We start from the raw sequence: 21,076 nt of genomic DNA, 5'->3' as shown, positions 1-21,076 counted from the left end.
CTCGCTGTAACGGCTTCATCTCACACAGTGTGTGAGTGAAAATCATTAGTAGCGTTGATATTAATGAAATTTCAGCAATCTAGCAGCTGTTCATCCTGACCCATACTGGGTCATGGATCATTAATTCTGGTTAATTATTAGCTTTACCCAATTATTACACACCTACACCATACTATCCCAATCCTACAGTTTTTCATCATAGGAAGTCAGCTGTCATCATTAACCTGCACTGAAATACATTCAAAAACAATACAACAAACAATGAACCTTTGCTTTATGATATAATTTATTTTCTGAACACTTTACAGATGGTAGGGCACAAACATTTCATAATGCACAAATCATAGCAGAGCTCATTCATTCTGTAAAGACCATAATATGTATACCGAAATATAGCAACTTTTTGTACATAACTGTATAAATCTTATTATGGATTAAGAAACTGAAAAATATATGCATATAATATAAGTATTTCAACATATTTAATTTATGCATTTGTATGAATAAGTTTTTAAGTGCAGGAATATATGTACTGTAACTATGAATAAAGTATGTAGCCTAAATGTAAGATGGATGCTGATGTTCATTCTGTACATTCAATAAAGTAACATTATAAATGACTGGGCCGGAATCATGTTATGTCAGATACATCTATAGATTGTGTAACAGTTGTATTGTAGCTTTGAAACATTTGGTCTTGTCAAGATGCAATCGTGTGTTACTGTAGCCATCAGTCTGTCCAACTTAAAGACGAACAAGTGGGACGAACAGTTGGCTGCTTGCCAACAGACAGCTGGGAAGTTCTAGAAAGAACCGGGGCAGAGCCAGAGTTTCCTGCAGTCACATTTTCTGCTCTGATCTGGACCTGTTTCCTGGCAGAAGGGAGGAGAGCTCAACTTTGGAGTTAAGAAGTGGATTTATCTTTACTCTGGCTTATCGACCTGTCTGATGCTATTGTAGTTATGCTCTATGATACTACTTCATATTCATACAAAAATGGGACAAAAGGAAGATTACTTGAAAAGGTATGTGCCTGTTTGTAGCTTCCAGCTTTACTTTAACTACGATGAACTAAGTTAGCATAGCCCTGATCAACCCTGATCACTGATCAATTCTGATCCGTATTAAGACCTTTTAGAAAACACCCTTATGATGTTGATGTTGATATTTCAGCATCCTTTTGATCAGTTTATTGCAATCAAATCACAGGAAATCAATTTATTTTGGGTTCACACCAGTTTAAAGTTAGTAAATGGGTTTGGAGGTTAATGGTTGTTTGTGCCATATTGTAACCACTTGGTTTGGAAGGAGTTTGGAAAGTTCACTATACAGTTTTGAGGAAATGACACAGTTTGTTATGCATGTGTAACTGTAAACAATCTTAATGTATAATATAGATAGGTAGGCATGAGTGGTTTAGATACATAATTACCTTTAAATGCTGAACTTTCGGTTTTTACTCTAGCATAGATTTACACAATGGTTTCTGTATTTCTGTATAGCTTAAACAAACAACATAATATGTTAATTTTTGAGCTTTAGAGATGCTGGTAGGTGGATTTTGTTACTTTTGGAGCTGTTTCTTTCTAGTTTTGGCATAAGTTTTATGTAAAGAACCAATATGCAAGTGATTTCAATCGTGTCAGCTAACTCTCTGCTAAAGAGTAAATATGCTAATTTCACAAAAGTTTCCCGGATTTTCTTTAACTTTGACAGTGAAATCCGTCTGTAAGCTTCACAGTAATTTTCTAAAGAACTGACAAAGAAAATGAAGGACACAGCCTACCAGTTCGGGATAAAAGTAAGCTGATGACAAGATCAGTTTCCAGGATCCCTCTTTGCTTTCAAGATGAATGTTTCTGATACAAAAACCAAGTGCTATTTGGCATTCGCATTCGCATTAAATGTATATGTAAACTGAGAGCAACATGTAACCAGAGTTAAATTCTTTGTGTGTACACACACTTGGCCAATAAAGTGATTCTGATTCTGACAAAGTCAAAAGATGCTTATTTACTGTACAACATGCTGGAGACAATGTTCAATTTGTTTGTTTTCAGTGGTGCTTTATTGTAAGGTAACTCTTATCCTGACGCTTTATGACCCCAATCCATAAACATATGGAGACAAGAAGAAAGTTTTGGAGTTTTTGCTTAGCTATAAGGTCTGAATGAGATCTGGTATCTCAGTGTGTGACCATAATCTTTAGCTAATCAAGGTTAATAAAGTCAGGATAAATAAACCCAAACATAACAATCAAAGTCTTGTGTTCAAATGATGGGGATCCATGTTGGAAGTGTGATAGAAATATGGCAATATTTCTGTTAGTTTCATGTAATAATCTGAGAAAGGTTAGTCTCCTCATTGCTCTACAAAATCCTGATGTTTTCAGCTCTTCATTGGAAGTGACAAGTGATGCTTAAGTTTTAAGTTTCTGAATTTCTGTCAGGGTCATTTTAGGCACAAATTGGATATGCACATAAAAATAGGTGGATGGAGACACATATAGTTCTGACTTAATAATTTAAAACTTTAGTAACAAGTCTAAAATGGCAGAATCTCAATCTAAAATCAAAATTACACAGCAGAAGCAAACTATGTAAAAAAAAATCACTGTATACCTTCATCAGTGTTGTTTTGTATTATCTGTGGTTCACATTTTCACAGAGAAAGTTCATATAAATTTAAGCAGTCCATCTAATACTTCAAATTGACTAGTTTTAACTACAAAATAGAATAGAATTTAATTGATGTATGCATAACAGACATGAAAAAAGAAAGTGAGTTTTAAATTATGTACTGAAGGTTCAATTTTCTATTTTGAATAAGAATACTATTACATAATAGCCTCTAAATATTTTGTAGTGTTGTAAAAGTGTACCTCAAGTGGAACATCAGCATGTGCATGTATGGCAGCTTTCAAAGGTCAGGGTCATCCCCTCTGAGGGTGTTGAACTCTTTAGGGGCCGAGTACTTGTCAGCACGCTGACTAGCTGACTCGCAGAAACCCGCTGCAATCTCATCAAAGGTACGGCCCTTGGTCTCTGGCACCTTGAAGTATGTGAATACGTAGAAGCCGAGCAGCAGGACGGTGAAAATGATGAAGACATAAGGGCCACAGAGTTGCTGCGGGGACATCAAAGACAAGATATGACATAATGTATTTTTGAACTGAAGATGAACTCAACATATGTACAGTGTCTATATTGTTAATTAAAGCTGTCTTACTTCAACATACTGGAAGGACATCCCCACTAAGAAGTTGGCAGACCAATTGGAGAAACCAGCAACTGCAATGGCAGCAGGCCGAGGCCCCTGGCTGAAGAGCTCAGCCACAATAAACCAGGGGATTGGGCCGGGGCCAATTTCAAAAAAGGCAACAAAACTGAAGATGGCCACAGTGCTGACATAGGACATCCACCTATGCTGGTCCTGAGAAACATGGCACATCACAAAGGCTTTCATTCACTTTATTTGTAGTCAATGGACTGTACTTATATAGCACCTTTCTAGTCTTCCAACCACTCAAAACGCTTTTACAGTATGTATCTCATCACTGATGGCATTGGCTGCCATGCAAGGAGCCAACTGCTCATCGGTTTTAGGAGCCCCTATTTTCAAACACTTACCAACAATGCCATGGCAAGAGTTAAAAATACTGCTGAAACCGCCATTCCCATCAAACCGATAAGGTGAAGTGATCTCCTGCCCATACGCTCCACCAAAAACAACTGCATACAGGGAGAGAAAGTATCTTACTACAAAATGGAGGTGTAATGTTTCCGCCTGGAGTTACACATCTAAGCCTTTTTTTGTTTATGTTAGAATGGTTAAATCAAATCAGATTTTATTTGTATAGCTCAAAGTCACAAAACACATTTTGCCTCGGAGGGCTTTACAATCTGTACAGGGAGTGACACCCTCTGTCCTTAGACCCTCGGTTCGAGTGAGGAAAAACTTGCACAAAAAAAACCCTTTTAACAGGGAAAAAAGGTGGAAGAAACCTCAGGAAGAGCCACAGAGGAGGGATCCCTCTCCCAGGACAGACAGACGTGCAATAGATGTCACATGTACAGAACAAATCAACAGAGACATATTGTACAATTACAATGAATGATAAAATGACAATGAATGATGACAAGTGGTTCTTTTGTGACTTACAGAAACCACAGTGAAGGCAGTGTTGACCACTCCTGTTCCAATGGTTGCATAGACAGGCTGGGACACTCCGGCACGCTCAAAGATCCCAGTTGAGTAGTAAAACACCTTTAGTTAAAAACATGACAAGGAGAACAGTTACTTTACATTTGCTAGTTAAGTGTGCCTGAAAGAGCACACTCTTTAAAACCTCTCGGGCTTATTCCGATTATTGAGTGTGTGTGTAAGGCGCACACTATATGTTATCCCCCGCTTATTCTGCTTATACTTATTGAGTGTGCCTGAAAGAGCACACTCTTTAAAACCTCTCGGGCTTATTGAGTGTGCCTGAAAGGGCACACTATATGTTATCCACCGCGCTTATTCCGCTTCTTGTTACTATTCTTATGCCGTTTTTTTTGTCTCACTTCTCCTCCCAGAGTTTTTGTTGCACATACACAAACAGGGTGTCAAAACGACCGGCTCGGCCAGGAATAGTGTGCTATGACTTTTCTAAGAGTTTCGGCAAACGGTTTTGCCAAAAATAGCCAAAAACCACGGCAAAAAATGAATGGGTGTGTATTGCGAGAACTTTGGAGAGCTAGAGTGCGTGATGTCATCACTAGAGTGGAGAGGGGAGACAACGATCAGTGAAAAAATAAAACGTATTCGACTATCGTGGCCTCAAATGCACCACTACAGACACGATTTATACATAGCAACGTAGGAAAATTTGTCGTCTTACTCACATTCGCCTGCTAAAGCTGTCAGATATATACAGTAGTTTTGGTGGGTGATGCAAAGATGCGGCAGCAACACCCACTGACAAGCCTCATAGACAGAAGTAACGTTTCTCTGAATTGCTCCCAAGGGCATATTTCTTCACTAACGTTTCTCTGAATTGCTCCCAAGGGCATATTTCTTCACTTTATCAACACAAAATGCCTATGTAGACGTTCAAGAAGGGCTCAGCCTGCTTCAGGTTAAGCCGGTTCAATGATTGGAAATACGGTTTTGGCCAGAGATCCTTCCGTTTGAGGGAAGGTCTCAGCATTTTCTCTCTGTCTGTCAGGATTTCCAACTGACATTCTAACAGGTGCAGCTGATTGGAGTTGGCCCTGGTTGCTTGGCAACCTCAGCCTGCTTGAAGGAGGAGAGGGGGGAGGGGCCAGCAGGCAGAAGCCAAGCGGCAGGCCATTTTAACAGGTATTGGCACTTAATTTGAACTTGTCTGTCAGAGACAGCAGAGTAAAGACATGCTATTTGCTAACATTAGCAACCAATGCTAAAATTATTGCTAATTAACATTAGCCACTAGGAATTAAATACTTGTTAATTTGCTAACATGCTAATGTTAACATGTTAATGTTAATTAGCATTAGCCACTAAGAATTAAATACATGTCACATGCTAATGGTGACATGCTAATGTTAATTGCTAGCACATTAGCGCATCAATGGTAATATGCTAATGTTAACATGCTAATGTTCACAATGCTAATGCTAAATGCTAATGTTAACATGCTAATGTTAATTGCTAGTGTATCAACGTTAACATGCTAATGCTAACATGCTAATGCTAACATGCTAATGTTAATTGCTAGCGCGTCAACGTTAACATGCTAATGTTAACATGCTAATCTTAATTGCTAGTGCATCAGCGCTTACATGCTAATGGTAACATGCTAATTGTAATTGCTAGCGTATCATCGCATCAGTGCTAACATGTTAATGCTAACATGTTAACGGTAACATGTTAATGATAACATGCTAATGTTAATTGCTAGCGCGTCAGTGCTAACATGTTAATGGTAACATGCTAATTTTAATTGCTAGCGCATTAGCGCTAACATGCCAATGTTAACATGTTAATGTTAACATGCTAAAGGTAATTGCTAGCGCATCAGCGCTAAAATGCTAATGATAAAATGCTAATGGTAACATCAAATCAAATCAATTTCAAATCAGATTTTATTTGTATAGCCCAAAGTCACAAAGTACCTTTGCCTCAGAGGGCTTTACAATCTGTACAGGGAGTGACACCCTCTGTCCTTAGACCCTCGGTTCGAGTGAGGAAAAACTTGCCCACAAAAAACCTTTAACAGGGAAAAAATGTGGAAGAAACCTCAGGAAGAGCCACAGAGGAGGGATCCCTCTCCCAGGACGGACAGACAACATGCTAATGATAACATGCTAATGTTAATTAACATTACCCACTAAGAATTAAATACATGCTAATGGTAACATGTTAATTGCTAGCGTGTCAGCGCATTAGCGATAACATGCTAATGGTAACATGCTAATGATAACATGCTAATGTTAATTAGCATTAGCCATGAAGAATTAAATAAATGCTAATGCTAACATGCTAATGCTAACATGCTTATGGTAATTGCTAGCGCATCAGTGCTAACATGCTAATGCTAACATGGTAATGTTAACATGCTAATGCTGCTCCTGTGTCTAAATAAACATGTTAAAATGACTATTTGAGGTGTGCTATTTGAATACAGACCCCCGGCAACAGCCCACTAGTCACTGTCAAAATTTCTGCGGGAATTTTCTAGTACTGAATTTGCTGAGCAGTGTCAGTAATAATGTATGGGGACGACGGGGCCAGAGTCAGGCACACTCAACATTTTTTTTGAAGTTTTCTAGTTTGTGTTATTGTACGCATCAGCTGCTCTGTGCTCTTTAGAGTGGAGACCTGAACTAAGAATTGCTTCTTAACCTGGTTTTGACTGACTTGATACTTGTGGCAAAGAACACTCCCATGCAGATAGTGTTATTTTCTGTAGCTGGTGACGGGGCAGTGACGTTTAGCACAAGGTTAAATCTGTCTCCAGTGTAAAAGAAGGTAAATCTACTCTAGGAACTATCAAATATATAATTCCTTGTGGTGGCAGACAGTTATTGGCTTGTCCTGCATTAGATTAGACTCTGTTAACTATCTGTCCTTCGACAGGACACAATGGTTCCTCTTTGGTCCTTTGACTTACAGCATTAATTCCAGACAACTGCTGTGAGAGTTGCAGCATGATGGCAACAAAGATAGGCTGACGGTAGTTGGGGGAGCGGAACAGCTCAGGGATGGTCACCTTCTTCTCCCTCATCATCTGCTGGCTCTCCTCTCTCATCTCCTGCATGTCCTCATTCACTTCATCAGTGCCCCGCAGCTTCACCAAGACTGGAAGACAATATTTGAAGTTACTTCTATGTCAGCCTGGAATGGGTGGATACATGTAACATGTGACAGAAAATGTGTGATGTGATGAAAAGATGAGGTATTACCAACCTTTATGGCAGCCATTGGTGCTAGCTCATTTCATAACACTTGAAACATGTGTAAATTGGGTATTTTAGCACAGTGAAAATCATGATTGCTTGTACTCCTGCCAAAGTTATGTTGTGAAATGTTTTTTTGTGAAATGTGTGTATCTGTGTCATATATGTGTGTATTCAAGTGTGTTAAACTCACTGCTGCAGGCTTTGCTCTCCTCATTGCAGTTGATAAAGAGGTACCGGGGGCTCTCAGGGCAGAGTGGCAGCAGGACACATTGCAGAAAAGCCGGCAACAGAGTAAAACCCAACAGGAGGGGCCACAGGGAGGCATTTCCCATGATGGATTCAATCCCAAAGATCTACACGACACACACTGCTTACACATAATGTAATGTAATAAATTATACCACTAATCATTGCCCATATCCTGGACAAAACATAGACCTGGCTTCATTGCTGTGTTTGGTGTTATTTCATCATAAAATAATGTCTAAAATCTTTCATCTTGAAATGTCCAGGTTATTTAGAGAGTTCCACTGGACCACTGTGTGGGACTTGGTAGCATCTAGCATTGGAGTTGCCGATTGTAACCCTGTCGCCTCACCTTCTCCTTGCTAGCATGAAGTAAAAACTACAGAGTCCATGAAATGCCCTATCTATAGGCACTGTTTAGTTCTTCTTTCTTTCTGTTCTCTGCTACTGTAAAAACATGGTAGTCCACATAATGAGGAGCTACAGCATCTGTAGCAGGCACCAGAGACTGACACCAGCTCTGCCATCTCCAAACTTTGAGTACTAAAGTAGTAGCACTTTCAAACTATTACTGCCCATAAAACCAGGCAGAGTCAAGACCCAGCCTAGCTTGCAGTACGTCACCATCAACTCCATGCTCTTACCCAAATATAATCACCTCCTGTTTCCAAAAAAATATAATGTCAAACTCAGAATGGTTGTCCACCAAGTGTGAGTGATGTCATCATGGATTTAAAATAGTATATGGACTGTACATATATAACACCTTTCTAGTCTTCTGACCACTCATAGAGCTTTTACACTACATATCTCGTTCACCCATTCACACACATTCATACACTGATGGCATTGGCTGCCATGCAAGGTGTTAACTGCTCATCAGTTTTAGGAGCCTCCCATTTAGTCATGTGGTGTGCTTAATATTCTGCATGCATCTAGAAATTGCTTTTATCTCTGAGGCAGATAAATAACTGTCAACCACCATACCTTGTAAAAAATTATTTTTATTAGTTTTCTATCAATTGCCATCTGCACCGACAGCCCACATCAGTGTGAAGCTTAAATGGTTATACTATCACAGTAAATTGAGTTTCTTTGTCATTTTAATGCTACCATGGGAAAAAGGAGGGAAATCATTGATTATTGATGATTGAAGAGTTAAGGATCTTGGCGGCCATGTGGGAGCAAAGAAGCTAACCATGCACATATCTTCTGGACGTGCCCCAAGCATTTTGGTAGTTTAAAAAAATTACCTACCAACTTCAACTAATTGAAAATGTCTCTTTTATTAAATGGGAAAAAGTATTTGTTTGATTTGTATTCAACTATACAAAATACAGATACCTGCAGCCATAACTGTTGATACTGTTTTATTCATGTTTTCTGCTTTCTTTCTTTCTTTCTTTCTTTCTTTCTTTCTTTCTTTCTTTCTTTCTTTCTTTCTTTTGTATATGAACAAAAACTTAATATTACAGTTTTTTTAAAAAGAGTTAAGGATCTCACCTGTGCTACAAGAATGCCGATCACTACACCAAGCTGATGCAGAGTACCTAATGCTCCACGGAGACCTGTGGGGGAGATTTCCTCAACATAAATGGGCACAAAACCAGTGGAGAGGCCAGAGTACAGACCCACTATTAAACGTCCAGTGATGAGCATCTCAAAGGAAGAAGCCAGCTTGGAAAAGCCCATAAACGCAGCAGCAATAAAGGAGAGCACATTGGCCATGAGCATAGAGTTCCGCCTTTAGAGATAATAAGAGCATTTGTTAATTGTCTGTTTGTCGTTTTTAAAGGAAGATGTGATTAATAATATTGTCGGTCATAGGAAAAGTTCATACCTGCCGAAGCGGTTGACAAAGAGACCAACAGAGAAGGAGCCGAACATTCCTCCCACAGAGAAAATGGCCACAGAGAGCGACCATAGAGCTGTTAGAGTTGTTCGAGAGATAGGCTCTGAAAACCTGCTGCTCCATGTCTCATTGTAGAAGCTCTCAATGATCTAAAACACAACGTACACAGATTAAATGAGTAAGACGAATAAAGACTCTTTCTTACATGGTGGTAGCAGCAGTCTGTTGGTGAAGGAGCTGTTTATAGCCCCCACAGTCTCAGGTGAGAGGTGTTGTTCATGATGGATTTCAGCTTTTCTAACATCTTACATACATACATACATACATAATGATTATTAGAATAGAGTTTATAGGAGTTGTCTTGTTGTACAGGCATCCAAACTAGTTTTACACAGCAATCACTCAGTAGTCAACAACATTTATCAAAAAACAATTTAATACATTTATTTTAATACATTTGTTTTTATGACTTTGCTTTTGTTGTAGCTGTCATTGTTGTCATTGTTGTTGTTATCATCATTGTCGTTGTTGTTGGACTTCGTTGTCCTTTTTCCTTTTTCTATAATACTCACACAACAAAATACTCACATTCTGAGGAGCATTGATGACACCAGTGTTGTAGCCAAACTGGAACGAGCCAATCACAGCTGTTCCGACAGCCATCATCAACTGGGGTGTCACCTGTTGTTATGATAAAGAACCATAGATAACGAGACAACTTACACATGTATGTGATCTAAAAGATTATTATGTAGTTAATTAACGATTCCTCTGTCTACACTTTGTCACTTTCAGCCACAGAATTGTTCTATAAAATCTATAAAGTTATCAAAAATTCTCTTCCAAACACATCACAGTGAAAATTAAACCACAATTAACCTGATGTGTATAAACAGGAATAAAAAGAGGAATGTGTCTGAAACAAAATGATTCCAACTTTATGGGCAACAGTGTAAATGCCTCACAGGCATTTGATCGTGTCAGCGATGGAGAACAATTCAATAAATTGAATATTAGATGGGTCCCTAAATGGATGATAAGACTTCTTTGGTATGTATTCTCACCAGACGGCAGGATTCTGAGTATGGAGTCCAACAGGGCAGCATTTCCGTTGTGATATAAACACATCATATTGCTGAATCCCTCCATCCCAAACAGTTCCATTCAAACTTGTCTTGGTCCCTATTCCAATTGTGTAAAGCCCACTTCCCATAATCTAGGAGTCATTTTTGACTCAAATCTCAAATCACAAAAGTAGTTCAGTCATGTTTTCTTCAGTTCAAAATCATCTCTAGAATCAAAACAATAATTTCCCACTCTGACTTGGAAAAAGTTATACATTCATTAATATTCTCTCCGGCTTAAATCATAAATCACTCACTCGCCTGCAACTTGTCCAAAATGCAGCAGGCTTCTTATTGGTTTTAACAGACGACAGAACATTACAGTGATTTTAGCTTCTCTTCACTGGCTTCCTGTTCGTTTTATAATTGATTTTAAGATTTTACTGATCACTTTTAAAGTGTGTAAGGGTCTGGATCCTCTAGAAGACATGTTGACACCTTATGAGCCAGCCCACAGCCATAGGTTTTTAGGTGGTTCTCTTCTGGCTGTTCCAAAGTCAAGGCTCAAAACTAAAGGTGAGCGGGCGTTTGCTATGAGAACCCCTGGACTTTGGAACGCCCTGCCTGAGGACATACGGCTTGCAGAATCAGTGAATTCTTTTAAATCACTTCTTAAAACACATTTTTATAGACTTGCTTTTATGTGATGTTTGTCTTTTTAACCTTTAAATTTATTTTTCTTATTGTTTTGTGGTGCGTGTGTGTGTGTGTGTGAATGTGTGTGTGAATGTGTATGGGTTGTTTGAAGTGCATGTTTTCTACTTGTTTTTATCATTCATTATTTTATTTTTGTTTTATGTAATTTATCATTATGTTTTTTTTTGTTTAACTTTATTAAATGTTTTATTGTTTTATATTGTCTTGTCTTTCAAATGTTGTTGGTTCTTCTGCTATTTTGCCTAGTATCCTGTTTGTGCCTGTCTGTCAAAGTACTTTGTAAACTCTGTTTTTAAAAGGTGCTATATAAATAAAGTTATTGGTTATTAAAAATACAACCTTATGTTTGCAGATGATTTGGTAATCTTCTCTCTGTACAATGTCAACCTACAACAGTTCCTAATTAATTTTGACATTAAATATAATGCAAAGGAGTAAAGGAGACAAATGATTTTCTGAATTCTTCTTATCTGGTATTTCTCTTAATGTGTGTAATGAAATTATTTATCAGGGTCATCATATTGTCAGTGATTTAGGAGATAATGAAGATATTTATAGACATACTCGTGCAAGCTTACTTGTAATTCAGTCTGTGCTCAGTTACTGTAAAGGTAGCTGTAGTTAGAGAATTTTGTACTATGCTATATACTGTACATGTTTATGGCACAGAACAAATAACACGCAGAGACTCGTCATAGCCTATAATGATGGCATGAGGCTGCTTCTTAAACAAATGTTTGTAAAGGACGCTGTACTGCCTGCTCTGCCATAATATGAAATCTTATGTCTACATCTATGTGTAAACTGTCTGTTTCACAATGGATTGAATTTGGCCAACAGACTGTGGAGCCAATGACGTATGTAGGTGCAGTTTGCAGATTTTTGTGTTTTTGATATTTGTTTTCTTTTCTATTTATTGTATTTCTGTACATATTGATGGTTTTGTTTAGTGCACTATTGAACTTTTTTTAAAATTCCTTATGTGACGGCCCTGCCCTTTATGTTGGGGGTGTTATTGGCAGGCTGCTGGTTGGTCTGCTTTTTTTTCTAGGTTCATCAGAGGTGGAATCATCATCAGGGGATGTGCTACACCTGGACCCGGTGAAGCGCATTTATCTCCACGCTGGCTGCTCTCTCGGGCTCTCACTCCATTCACGCCGTCTGAGGAGGACACCACGGCGCAGCTGTGCTCTCCTGTTTTCTTTCTTGTTTTTCGCACTCACTCACACACATGCATCCATGCACGCCTACACTGATTACAGATACTGATCTTTTGCTTAACTTTCTGATATCATAATAAACATGTCATGGTGGTATTTAAATCTCGTCTCCTCTCCCGTTCTTGGTTGCAGTCCACGAGCCGGACTGTAACAAGTGGGGGCTCGTCCGTTTCGTTAACCCAGTTGATTTCACCGGAACTCAGGTGTAGCCAGTGGGCGGAGTTTCATGGGTTTTGTGAATGAAAGCCGACGGTTGTAGTGTGACGGCAGCACACAGCGGTTGTTGGTTGGTATTGTAGTGTGGTGTGAAAATGGTTGGAGCAATTGGCTCGGGAGCACGGCTGAAGCTGCAGGTGAGGTCGCCAATGGCTGGTGGCTTTGCTGGGTCTGCGGTAAAGAGTGCGTAAATACCCACCACAACTAGCTCCTGAAGACTAGGGGGGAGCTTTAGCTAGTCTTGTTAGGCAGTTAGGGGGACAATGCCTCAGTGACACTCAGGCTGCGTGGGCTGTGTTGGGCTCCGCGTGCTGCGAGTTTTGTTGAATTTTTTCAGTGGCCGAATAGGGAGTAGACTGAGTGAAGGTGAGGGGTGATGAGCGATGGCGAGTGTGGAAGACTTTGTGAGAGAGCCATCAGAGGAGCTGCTGGAGGGCTTCTCATGTGAACAATTGGTCTGCATTGCAGAACATTTTGACCTGGATGTCGGTGATAAAAGAATGAAGGAGAACATGAGGGACATTATCAGAGCTAATTTGTCTGTCAAAGGGTATTTCAAAACACTGATTGCTGAAACACAGAGATGGAAAAACTGGTGGTGGAGAAGTTGAAAAGTGAGACTGAGCTGAAAAGGCTGGAGCTGGAAGAATGTAGGCTGAGCTTGCATGCTGGAGGGGCTGCACGTGACCTCGTTGGGGGTTCCAGTTCGTCATTCGATGTTGGTAGTAATCTGCGGTTAGTCCCTCAGTTTAGTGAACGAGACCCCGACATTTTTTTCTCCTTATTCGAGCGTGTAGCTGAGAGCAGGGGCTGGTCTGACTCTGATCGTACTCTTTTGTTACAATGCGTGTTAACCGGTAAGGCTCAGGAAGCTTACTCGGCTCTGTCGGTGGCGGAGAGCAGGGTCTATCTGACAGTCCGGACGGTGTGACAGCCCGTTACCCGGTTCCAAGTCTGGTAGCAACTACTTGTTTATAGTGATGTTATCCAGCTGCGTATCCTCTGCGTTCCATCACAGCAAGGTCAGTTGTAAAGGCGCTGTCGCAATTTGTTTCCATCTTTGGGATACCAAAAGTCATTCAGAGCGATCAGGGGTCAAATTTCTCGTCTCATTTATTTTCACAGGTGTTGAAACAATTAAAGGTCAAACATAACATGCCTTCTGCCTACCATCCACAGAGCCAGGGTGCGCTGGAGAGATTCCACCAAACACTAAAATCATTATTGCGTAGTTACTGTGTCGAGTTAGATCAGGACTGGGAGGAAGGGCTGCCGTGGCTCCTGCTAGCTGCCAGGGAAGTGGTGCAGGATAGCACAGGGTTTAGCCCTAATGAATTGGCGTTTGGTCATTCAGTGCGTGGACCACTCGCAGTGTTGCGTGATGTCATTGCACCGTCGTTAGAACCTCCATCAAACATAATTGAATATGTAAATGGTTGGATGGCCAAGGGTAAGTTGTCAGCGTCCCAGAGAAAGATGAAACGGTTGTATGACCGGAAAGCAGAACAACGTGTCTTTAGCCCTGGTGACCAAGTTCTGGCATTGCTGCCCTTGATTCATTCGCTGTTCCAGGCTAGGTTTTGTGTTCCGTATACTGTTGCATCAGGAGTCCGACCAAAATTATATTCTGTCGACCCCGAACCGCAGGAAAGCAACACAACTCTGCCACATTAATCTGCTAAAGCCCTATTATTGTCGTGATTCTAAGTCAGTGTCAGCTGTAGAAGCAGCGGGGAGTTCGTTCTTAGCGGGGGAGGACGATGGGGTCATGGTACCTGACGACGGGCTGCCGCGCGGCCGACTATCAAGCAGCGAGACACTGAGAAATCTACCGTCGTTAATGGCACATTTGACCAAGGCACAGAGTGCGCAATTGTCAGCATTGATCCAACGTTTTCCTGGTCTGTTTAGAGATACACTGAGTCAAACTCATTTGGTCCAACATGATATAGATGTGGGTACCGCGAAGGCAATTCACCAGCATTTCTATAGAGTGTCAGAAGAAAAGCGCAGAGTGACGGATGCAGAGATTAAATACATGCTTGAAAATGGGATTGCCGAACCTTCTTCCTCCGCTTGGGCATCACCGTGTTTGCTTGTGGAAAAAGCTGACAAGAGTCCCAGGTTTTGTACTGATTACCGCAAGGTGAACGCCACCTCAAAGCCCGATGCGTACCCATTGCCGCACATTGAGGATTGCATAGACCAGGTAGGTGCAGCTCGGTTTGTCAGTAAAACCTCCTTAAGGGGTACTGGCAGATTCCGCTGACGGACAGAGCGAAGGAGATCTCTGCATTTATTACACCTTCCGGGTTATTTGCTCATACGGTGATGAGTTTCGGGTTGAGGAATGCACCGGCGACTTTTCAGCAGTTAATGAACATGGTGGTGTCTGGATTGGAGGGATGTGCTGTCTATTTAGATGACGCCGTCATTTATAGTGACACATGGGAGGAACATCTAGCCCGTATTGACAGTTTGTTTGTTCGGTTGAGTGATGCCCGGTTGACAGTAAACCTAGCAAAGTGTGAGTTCGCCAAGGCTACTGTCGTCTACCTGGGGAAAGTTGTGGGGCAGGGGGAAGTGTGTGCTGTACAGGCCAAGGTGAGTGCTGTGGAGGAGTATCCAGCCCAAAAAATTGCTGCAGTATTTCCTCGGCCTGGTAGGGTACTATCGCAATTTTGTAAGAACTTTTCTACTGTGGTAGCCCCTCTCACCAACCTGTTAAAGGGAAACACCCGTTTTATTTGGTCATCTTTGTGCCAGAGAGCTTTTGAAAATGTTAAATCTGTTGTGCTCTCCTCCTCCTTGCAGCTCCTTGTATGGATCGTCCCTTTGAGCTCCAAGTGGACGCAAGTGATGTAGGGGCAGGAGCGGTGCTTCTTTAAAAAGACTCTAACGGTGTAGAGCGGCCCGTAGGTTTTTACTCCAAGAAGTTCAATACGTTCCAGTTGAACTATTCAGTGATCGAAAAGGAGACCTTTGCACTCATTTGGGCATTGCAACATTTTGACGTTGGTTCCAGTGTTCCTCTTGTTGTGTACACCGATCATAACCCGTTGACATTCTTGTATTCTGTCCATTGCCCAAATTGTAGACTGATGAGATGGATGCTGTACTTGCAGTCTTATTGCCTGGACATCCGCCACATCAAAGGCTCGAAAAAATGTTGTGGCTGATGCCCTGTTTAGAGTTCACAGTTCCTGATGGTCTTGCTTAATTCGCTGTGTGTAACTTTCTAGCCCTTTTCTGTCACTCTTAAATGCTTCTCCAGGCGCCGGAGTTGCTGAAGGATGGATATTGGGCTGGTTGGCCTGCCAGGGTTCAGCGGTAGGACAGTCAGTGTGTTTTGTCCTAACTGTAGCTGTGAGTATAAGAAATCTGTATTGAAAATGGGTAATGTAGTATGATCTAGTGTTTGGGGGCTAGCTGTTGCGGCGTTCCTACTGGAACCCCTTTTTTATGGGGGCGTATGTGACAGCCCTGCCCTTTATGTTGGGGGTGTTATTGGCAGGCTGCTGGTTGGTCTGTTTTGTTTTCCCAGGTTTACCAGAGGTGGGACCATCATCAGGGGATGTGCTACACCTGGGCCCGGTGAAGCGCATTTATCTCCACGCTGGCTGCTCTCTCGGGGCTCTCACCCATTCACGCCATCTGAGGAGGACTGTGTTGTGTTGTCCTGTTTTCTTTCTTGTTTTTCGCACTCACTCACACACATGCATCCATGCACGCCTACACTGATTACAGATACTGATCTTTTGCTTAACTTTCTGATATCATAATAAACATGTCACAGTGGTATTTAAATCTCGTCTCCTCTCCCGTTCTTGGTTGCAGTCCACGAGCCGGACTGTAACACTTAATGAAGTCATTATTTTTCATTATTCATTCATTATTATCATTAATTCATTTGAATTTAATTTTATTTAAATATAACAGACACTTTCCAAGCATGGATGTGCATGGACAGATGGATGGATAGATAGGCTTACCTAAATAAATAAATAAAGGTTCTCTTAGCACCCAGGATTCAGGAGCCAACAATGCTATTTGGAACCAGGGTATAAAGAGACAATGTGGCTATTTACCAAAGGTTGGGTTAGTTTTGGTACCTGTGATTGAAAACTGAGAATTTAAAAAAAAATGAAAATAATAAGTCACAAACTCAATCAAACAATGAAAAGTCAATGCCAACATATAGTTTCACACTGAACTCAATGTTTGTTAAACTAACATGGGGGTATAATTATACCTAATAGGTGACTACTTCCCACCAGGTGCAATTCGATAAATCGTGTGGAACCTATGAATATTTTATATTATTATATTTTTAGGCTATTATTAAGTATTATTATCTGAGCTATTATTCACTAACTATGACTACATCTATAACTATAAAACTGGAGGTCCACGAGCAGATTAGTCAGTTTCTAGCATTGTCAGGGTCATTACCTTGCTCTTTGTCTCCATCCAAGCTGCTTGGATCTCACAAATTCCAGACTTCACTTCCACAATATGAAACCGATGACTGTAATCTGTCAAGTCAGTATATTCTACTTTCTACCAAAACATGTCATCATGCTGCCGTTTGCTATTATCAATGTGTCCAACATCAATGTAAACAAATCTTCTCCCTCCATTCACCTGCTGCAGTAAGATGCTTAATGACGTAAGCACTAAGAGGATCTTAATGTGCTGCCATGCCTCCAGAGGAGCAGGAGAATCGCTGCACTGATTGGCTGAGAAGAAAATACAGCAAGACAAACACGTGTATTGTCAGTTAATAAATAACAACAATGATGATAACAATAATAATAATAACAACAACAACAATATTTTTTATAATAATAATTCATTAATAGTTTTATAATAATATATTTTTTTTAACTTTAACTTTATATAAATTATTTTAATAATTTGTTTTTTGCAGCCACTGTCATGGAAATTCGATAAAGACTGAGACCACAATCAGTATTAATGAGAACTTTATTCTTGGCCAAGGAGAGACAACAGTACAAGTACAAGAGTCGAAAAGTTCTCTCTGCTGCTAATACATTCAACTGCTCCTTTTGAAGACATTTCTCCTCCTCCCTCTCCTATGAGGTCATCAAAGGAGAGACCCTAAGTGCATCAGGGGGTTACCCTCGTAAATATCTGCTTTACTCCCCCTTCTACACTGTGGCTAGTACCAACATCTCAGGGACAGAGAGAAATGCCAGGACACAAACATATATCAAACCATCAGGAGGCAGTCTCCTAAGTAGGACAAAGTTCATACAAAGCTAAACACAGAAATATAAATGTAGACTAAAGGTTACAAAGATTTTTTCCACTACACTTCCCCCCTTTTGATTACATATTAAACATGACAATTCACAAGGATTCAAGACATGTCATCATACAGATTGCCTGTTAGAAATAGACGCTTGCTATTTTTGTGCAGGATAAACTCTGCTGTGTCGATTACAAAAGTATATATAAAGAAAAATAAAAGGGGAAGAAATCATATGTTTACATCTCATCCTGAGGAACCGACGAAGCTGAGGAACCATAATCAGTAGCAGGGAAAGGAATTTCCTTTAACAAAAGTTCAGCCTGTGACAAAAGTGCATGCTGACCAGTCACTGTTTCGCCTATCCAATGATGCATCAAGGCTTTCATACAGGTCAGAGTGCATGTACAAAAGAATAATATTAATCCTAGGGTGATAAGTACAGGTATCAAAAGTTGGAAAACCATTGCACACCCAGGGTCCGAATCTAGCGCTCAACCATGCATTAAAGGAGGTTCCTGCCGAAGCAGAGGACCCAAACTCATCTCGAATTTTCTCAAGTGCATGAATGACGGATGTTAAATTGTCATTACTATCAGGAATTAAAGTCACACATGCATCACCAGTCAAATTGAGGGTTACACACAAACCACCGGTACAGGCAGTAAGATAATCCAGGGCCATCTCATGTTTCAGCAAAGTCATGCGATGAGATTATTGAGTGGTTGAAAGTAATGTAAAGCCATTTATGGTCTGATTAGCAAACAAAGACATGGAAAAAGAGTCATCCATGTGGTCAGCCAAAAACGTCACACCATACCAGGGAAAAAGACCAATGCCCCACTTTTTCCCAACGGAGATCCGACAATGATAGGCATCAATGGTATAAAACTCTGCCATGCTTCGTTTAGAGTGATGGTGATGGTAGACCGCTGTTGCCAATACTGCCAAACCAGACATAGTGTGATTCAACAGAACACAACAACCCAACCATTCTCTTGGCAAGTACACATAAAGGTTTCTACCACATCACCACATTTGCCTAGTTACCACACCAGTCCCAAAACACACATTATACCCGACTCTATGCACTGGAATAGAGTGCTCACGTAACTTTATAACAAAGTTGGAAATTAAATGGGAGGAATGATATGCAAATTAATTATTGCAAAGGGATATACCCATAAACTGTCCCCGGTTTTGCATCCTCTGTATTATTGCGGATGGAAAAGGGTAGATCATACGTGCACTGCCAAGCTAAACATGACTTATTCATTTGGGTCATGTTGCGCAAAAGAAATTTGGCCACAATAATGTTCATATTCACCCTACAGTCATGAGGACTCATATACATTGTTTACTTCCCGGGGCCGGTATGACCGCAGCCCCGTGAGAATAATCACTGCTGCTAGATGAGAACACTCTGTTTCTTTTGAATGGAGAGAAAAGAGATTTTTAGCAGTTACAGGCGGGCGAAATGCTAAAAGAACTGTAGTATCTGGGAATGCCTGTTTAACAGTCCAGTAGAGAAACTCCCACCAGACGTTATATACAGGGCTTTCAGTCTACTCAAACTTCCACTCCCATGACTTCCATGGTAAGGATACAGTTAGGCTGCGCTTTGGCCTTCTGCCCAAATCTTCAGTTACTTTGCCATGTTGGGGTGGTAATAACCATAACAGTAGAAAAATCAAAAATGCAATCACAAAAGAAAACCACAGAATGCATCTCATCCCACAACCCAGATACTGTCTTTGATCAGCCATGATGATCATCCCTCGAAGGTCGATCAAGTTGACTCGTGTTTTTGTGCTCTCTGGAACATGTATTGTGTACAGTGTATCTCACCGGCGCAGTAGAAGCGGCGCTAAGGCTCACAGTTGCTTACTGTGATGAATCAACGCAGCCTCGCTTCATGTGTGCGCATGCGAGCGTACACATGCAGGCTTGGCGGAGTTACGGCTCAGTGGGGTTGGGCACCCTCTTGCAGTGGTGGGCGTGGATCCAAGTTGCTCTCTCTGCGACCTTCACCGCTGTGTGTCTTGTGAGCAACACTTAGATTGGCCCTTGCCACCTTTCAGACCTCCAGTGCTTCCTTTGCAGGTTTTTTATCACCACCCAGTCGCCGGGCTGAATTGAGTGTAGAGGACCTGTAGCCTGCTGAGGGAGGGCTGCTTTAGTTTACAATACTCCATCTTGTTATCATCACACAAAGAGGTGGGTGGCAGTCTGTCCCTATAGGGGTCCATGCCAACATTAGGAGGAAGTCCAAATAGGATCTCAAATAGACTGAGTTTCACCTGACTTCTCTTTCTCATTCGCATGTAAGACAAAACAATGGGGAGTGCATCCGTCCAGGACAAACCTGTTTCTTCACAACATTTAGCAAGTTTTGCTTTGAGCGTACCATTCTCTCTCTCCACTGCTTCCCACTGGGTTACTTCAGGAGGAGAGGCAAATGACTGAAGTGCAGAGAGGGAGTCAGGGAGTGTGTGAGAGAGAAAACAGAATGCCTCAGCTGGGGGAGGAGGGAGTGATAAATCAGCAGCATGCTTGGCTGCAGCATCCGCTTGCGCATTGCCTTTAGATACAGAGTCTGTGTCACCTGTGTGGGCTTGACACTTGCAAACTGCAATCTGTTTTGGCAAAAGAATAGCATCCAATAAAGCTAAGACTTTGTCATGATGTAAGGTAGGCTTTCCATCAGATTTAAGAAAATTTCTGTGTTTCCATAGTGCGCCAAAATCATGCACCACACCAAAGGCGTAGCGAGAATCTGTATAGATAGTCACGGAGCGACCTTTTGCTAGTGTGCAAGCCGCAGTGAGGGCTATCAATTCAGCAATAGTTAGAGGGCAAAAAGCCTGATTGCACTATGGAGTGATCAGCACATACAGCAAAGCCCACTTTGTGTAACCCACACTGAGTATCTCAAAAGGTAGAACCATCAACATAAAAGACAAGATCAGGGTTAGTAAGAGGAGTCTCTTGCAGATCGGGTCTGGGTGTGCAAACCTGTTGAAGAATAGCAACACAATCATAAGCTTCACCATCATCTGGAGAAA

The 21,076-nt window shown here is 41.0% G+C and overlaps 1 protein-coding gene across 1 annotated transcript; it reads right to left on the bottom strand.

The window, feature by feature from the left end:
* Positions 1 to 408: 408 nt before the first annotated feature.
* On the bottom strand, positions 409 to 17,245 carry LOC104936587 (solute carrier family 2, facilitated glucose transporter member 1-like). The gene is made up of 11 exons (XM_019261132.2): positions 17,192 to 17,245; positions 10,111 to 10,203; positions 9,511 to 9,671; positions 9,174 to 9,414; positions 7,615 to 7,777; positions 7,136 to 7,323; positions 4,162 to 4,266; positions 3,630 to 3,731; positions 3,229 to 3,432; positions 2,882 to 3,126; positions 409 to 872 (listed from the first exon to the last, which is right to left on the bottom strand). Exons 1-10 carry the CDS (start codon positions 17,207 to 17,209, stop codon positions 2,920 to 2,922), a joined length of 1,482 nt encoding a protein of 493 aa, XP_019116677.1. The 5' UTR covers positions 17,210 to 17,245; the 3' UTR covers positions 409 to 872; positions 2,882 to 2,919.
* Between the last annotated feature and the right edge of the window lie 3,831 nt (positions 17,246 to 21,076).

The sequence above is a fragment of the Larimichthys crocea genome, unplaced genomic scaffold (genome assembly GCF_000972845.2).
Source record: "Larimichthys crocea isolate SSNF unplaced genomic scaffold, L_crocea_2.0 scaffold630, whole genome shotgun sequence".
NCBI lineage: Eukaryota > Metazoa > Chordata > Actinopteri > Sciaenidae > Larimichthys > Larimichthys crocea.
Note: the sequence above shows the minus strand (reverse complement) of the source record. Positions and strands in the feature narration are given on the sequence as shown.

Coding starts and splice junctions, on each gene's coding strand:
- LOC104936587 (XM_019261132.2), bottom strand. Junction 7,778..9,173: donor TCGGCATTCTTGTAGCACAG/GTGAGATCCTTA, acceptor TGTGTCGTGTAG/ATCTTTGGGATTGAATCCAT. Junction 3,433..3,629: donor CTCTTGCCATGGCATTGTTG/GTAAGTGTTTGA, acceptor CATGTTTCTCAG/GACCAGCATAGGTGGATGTC.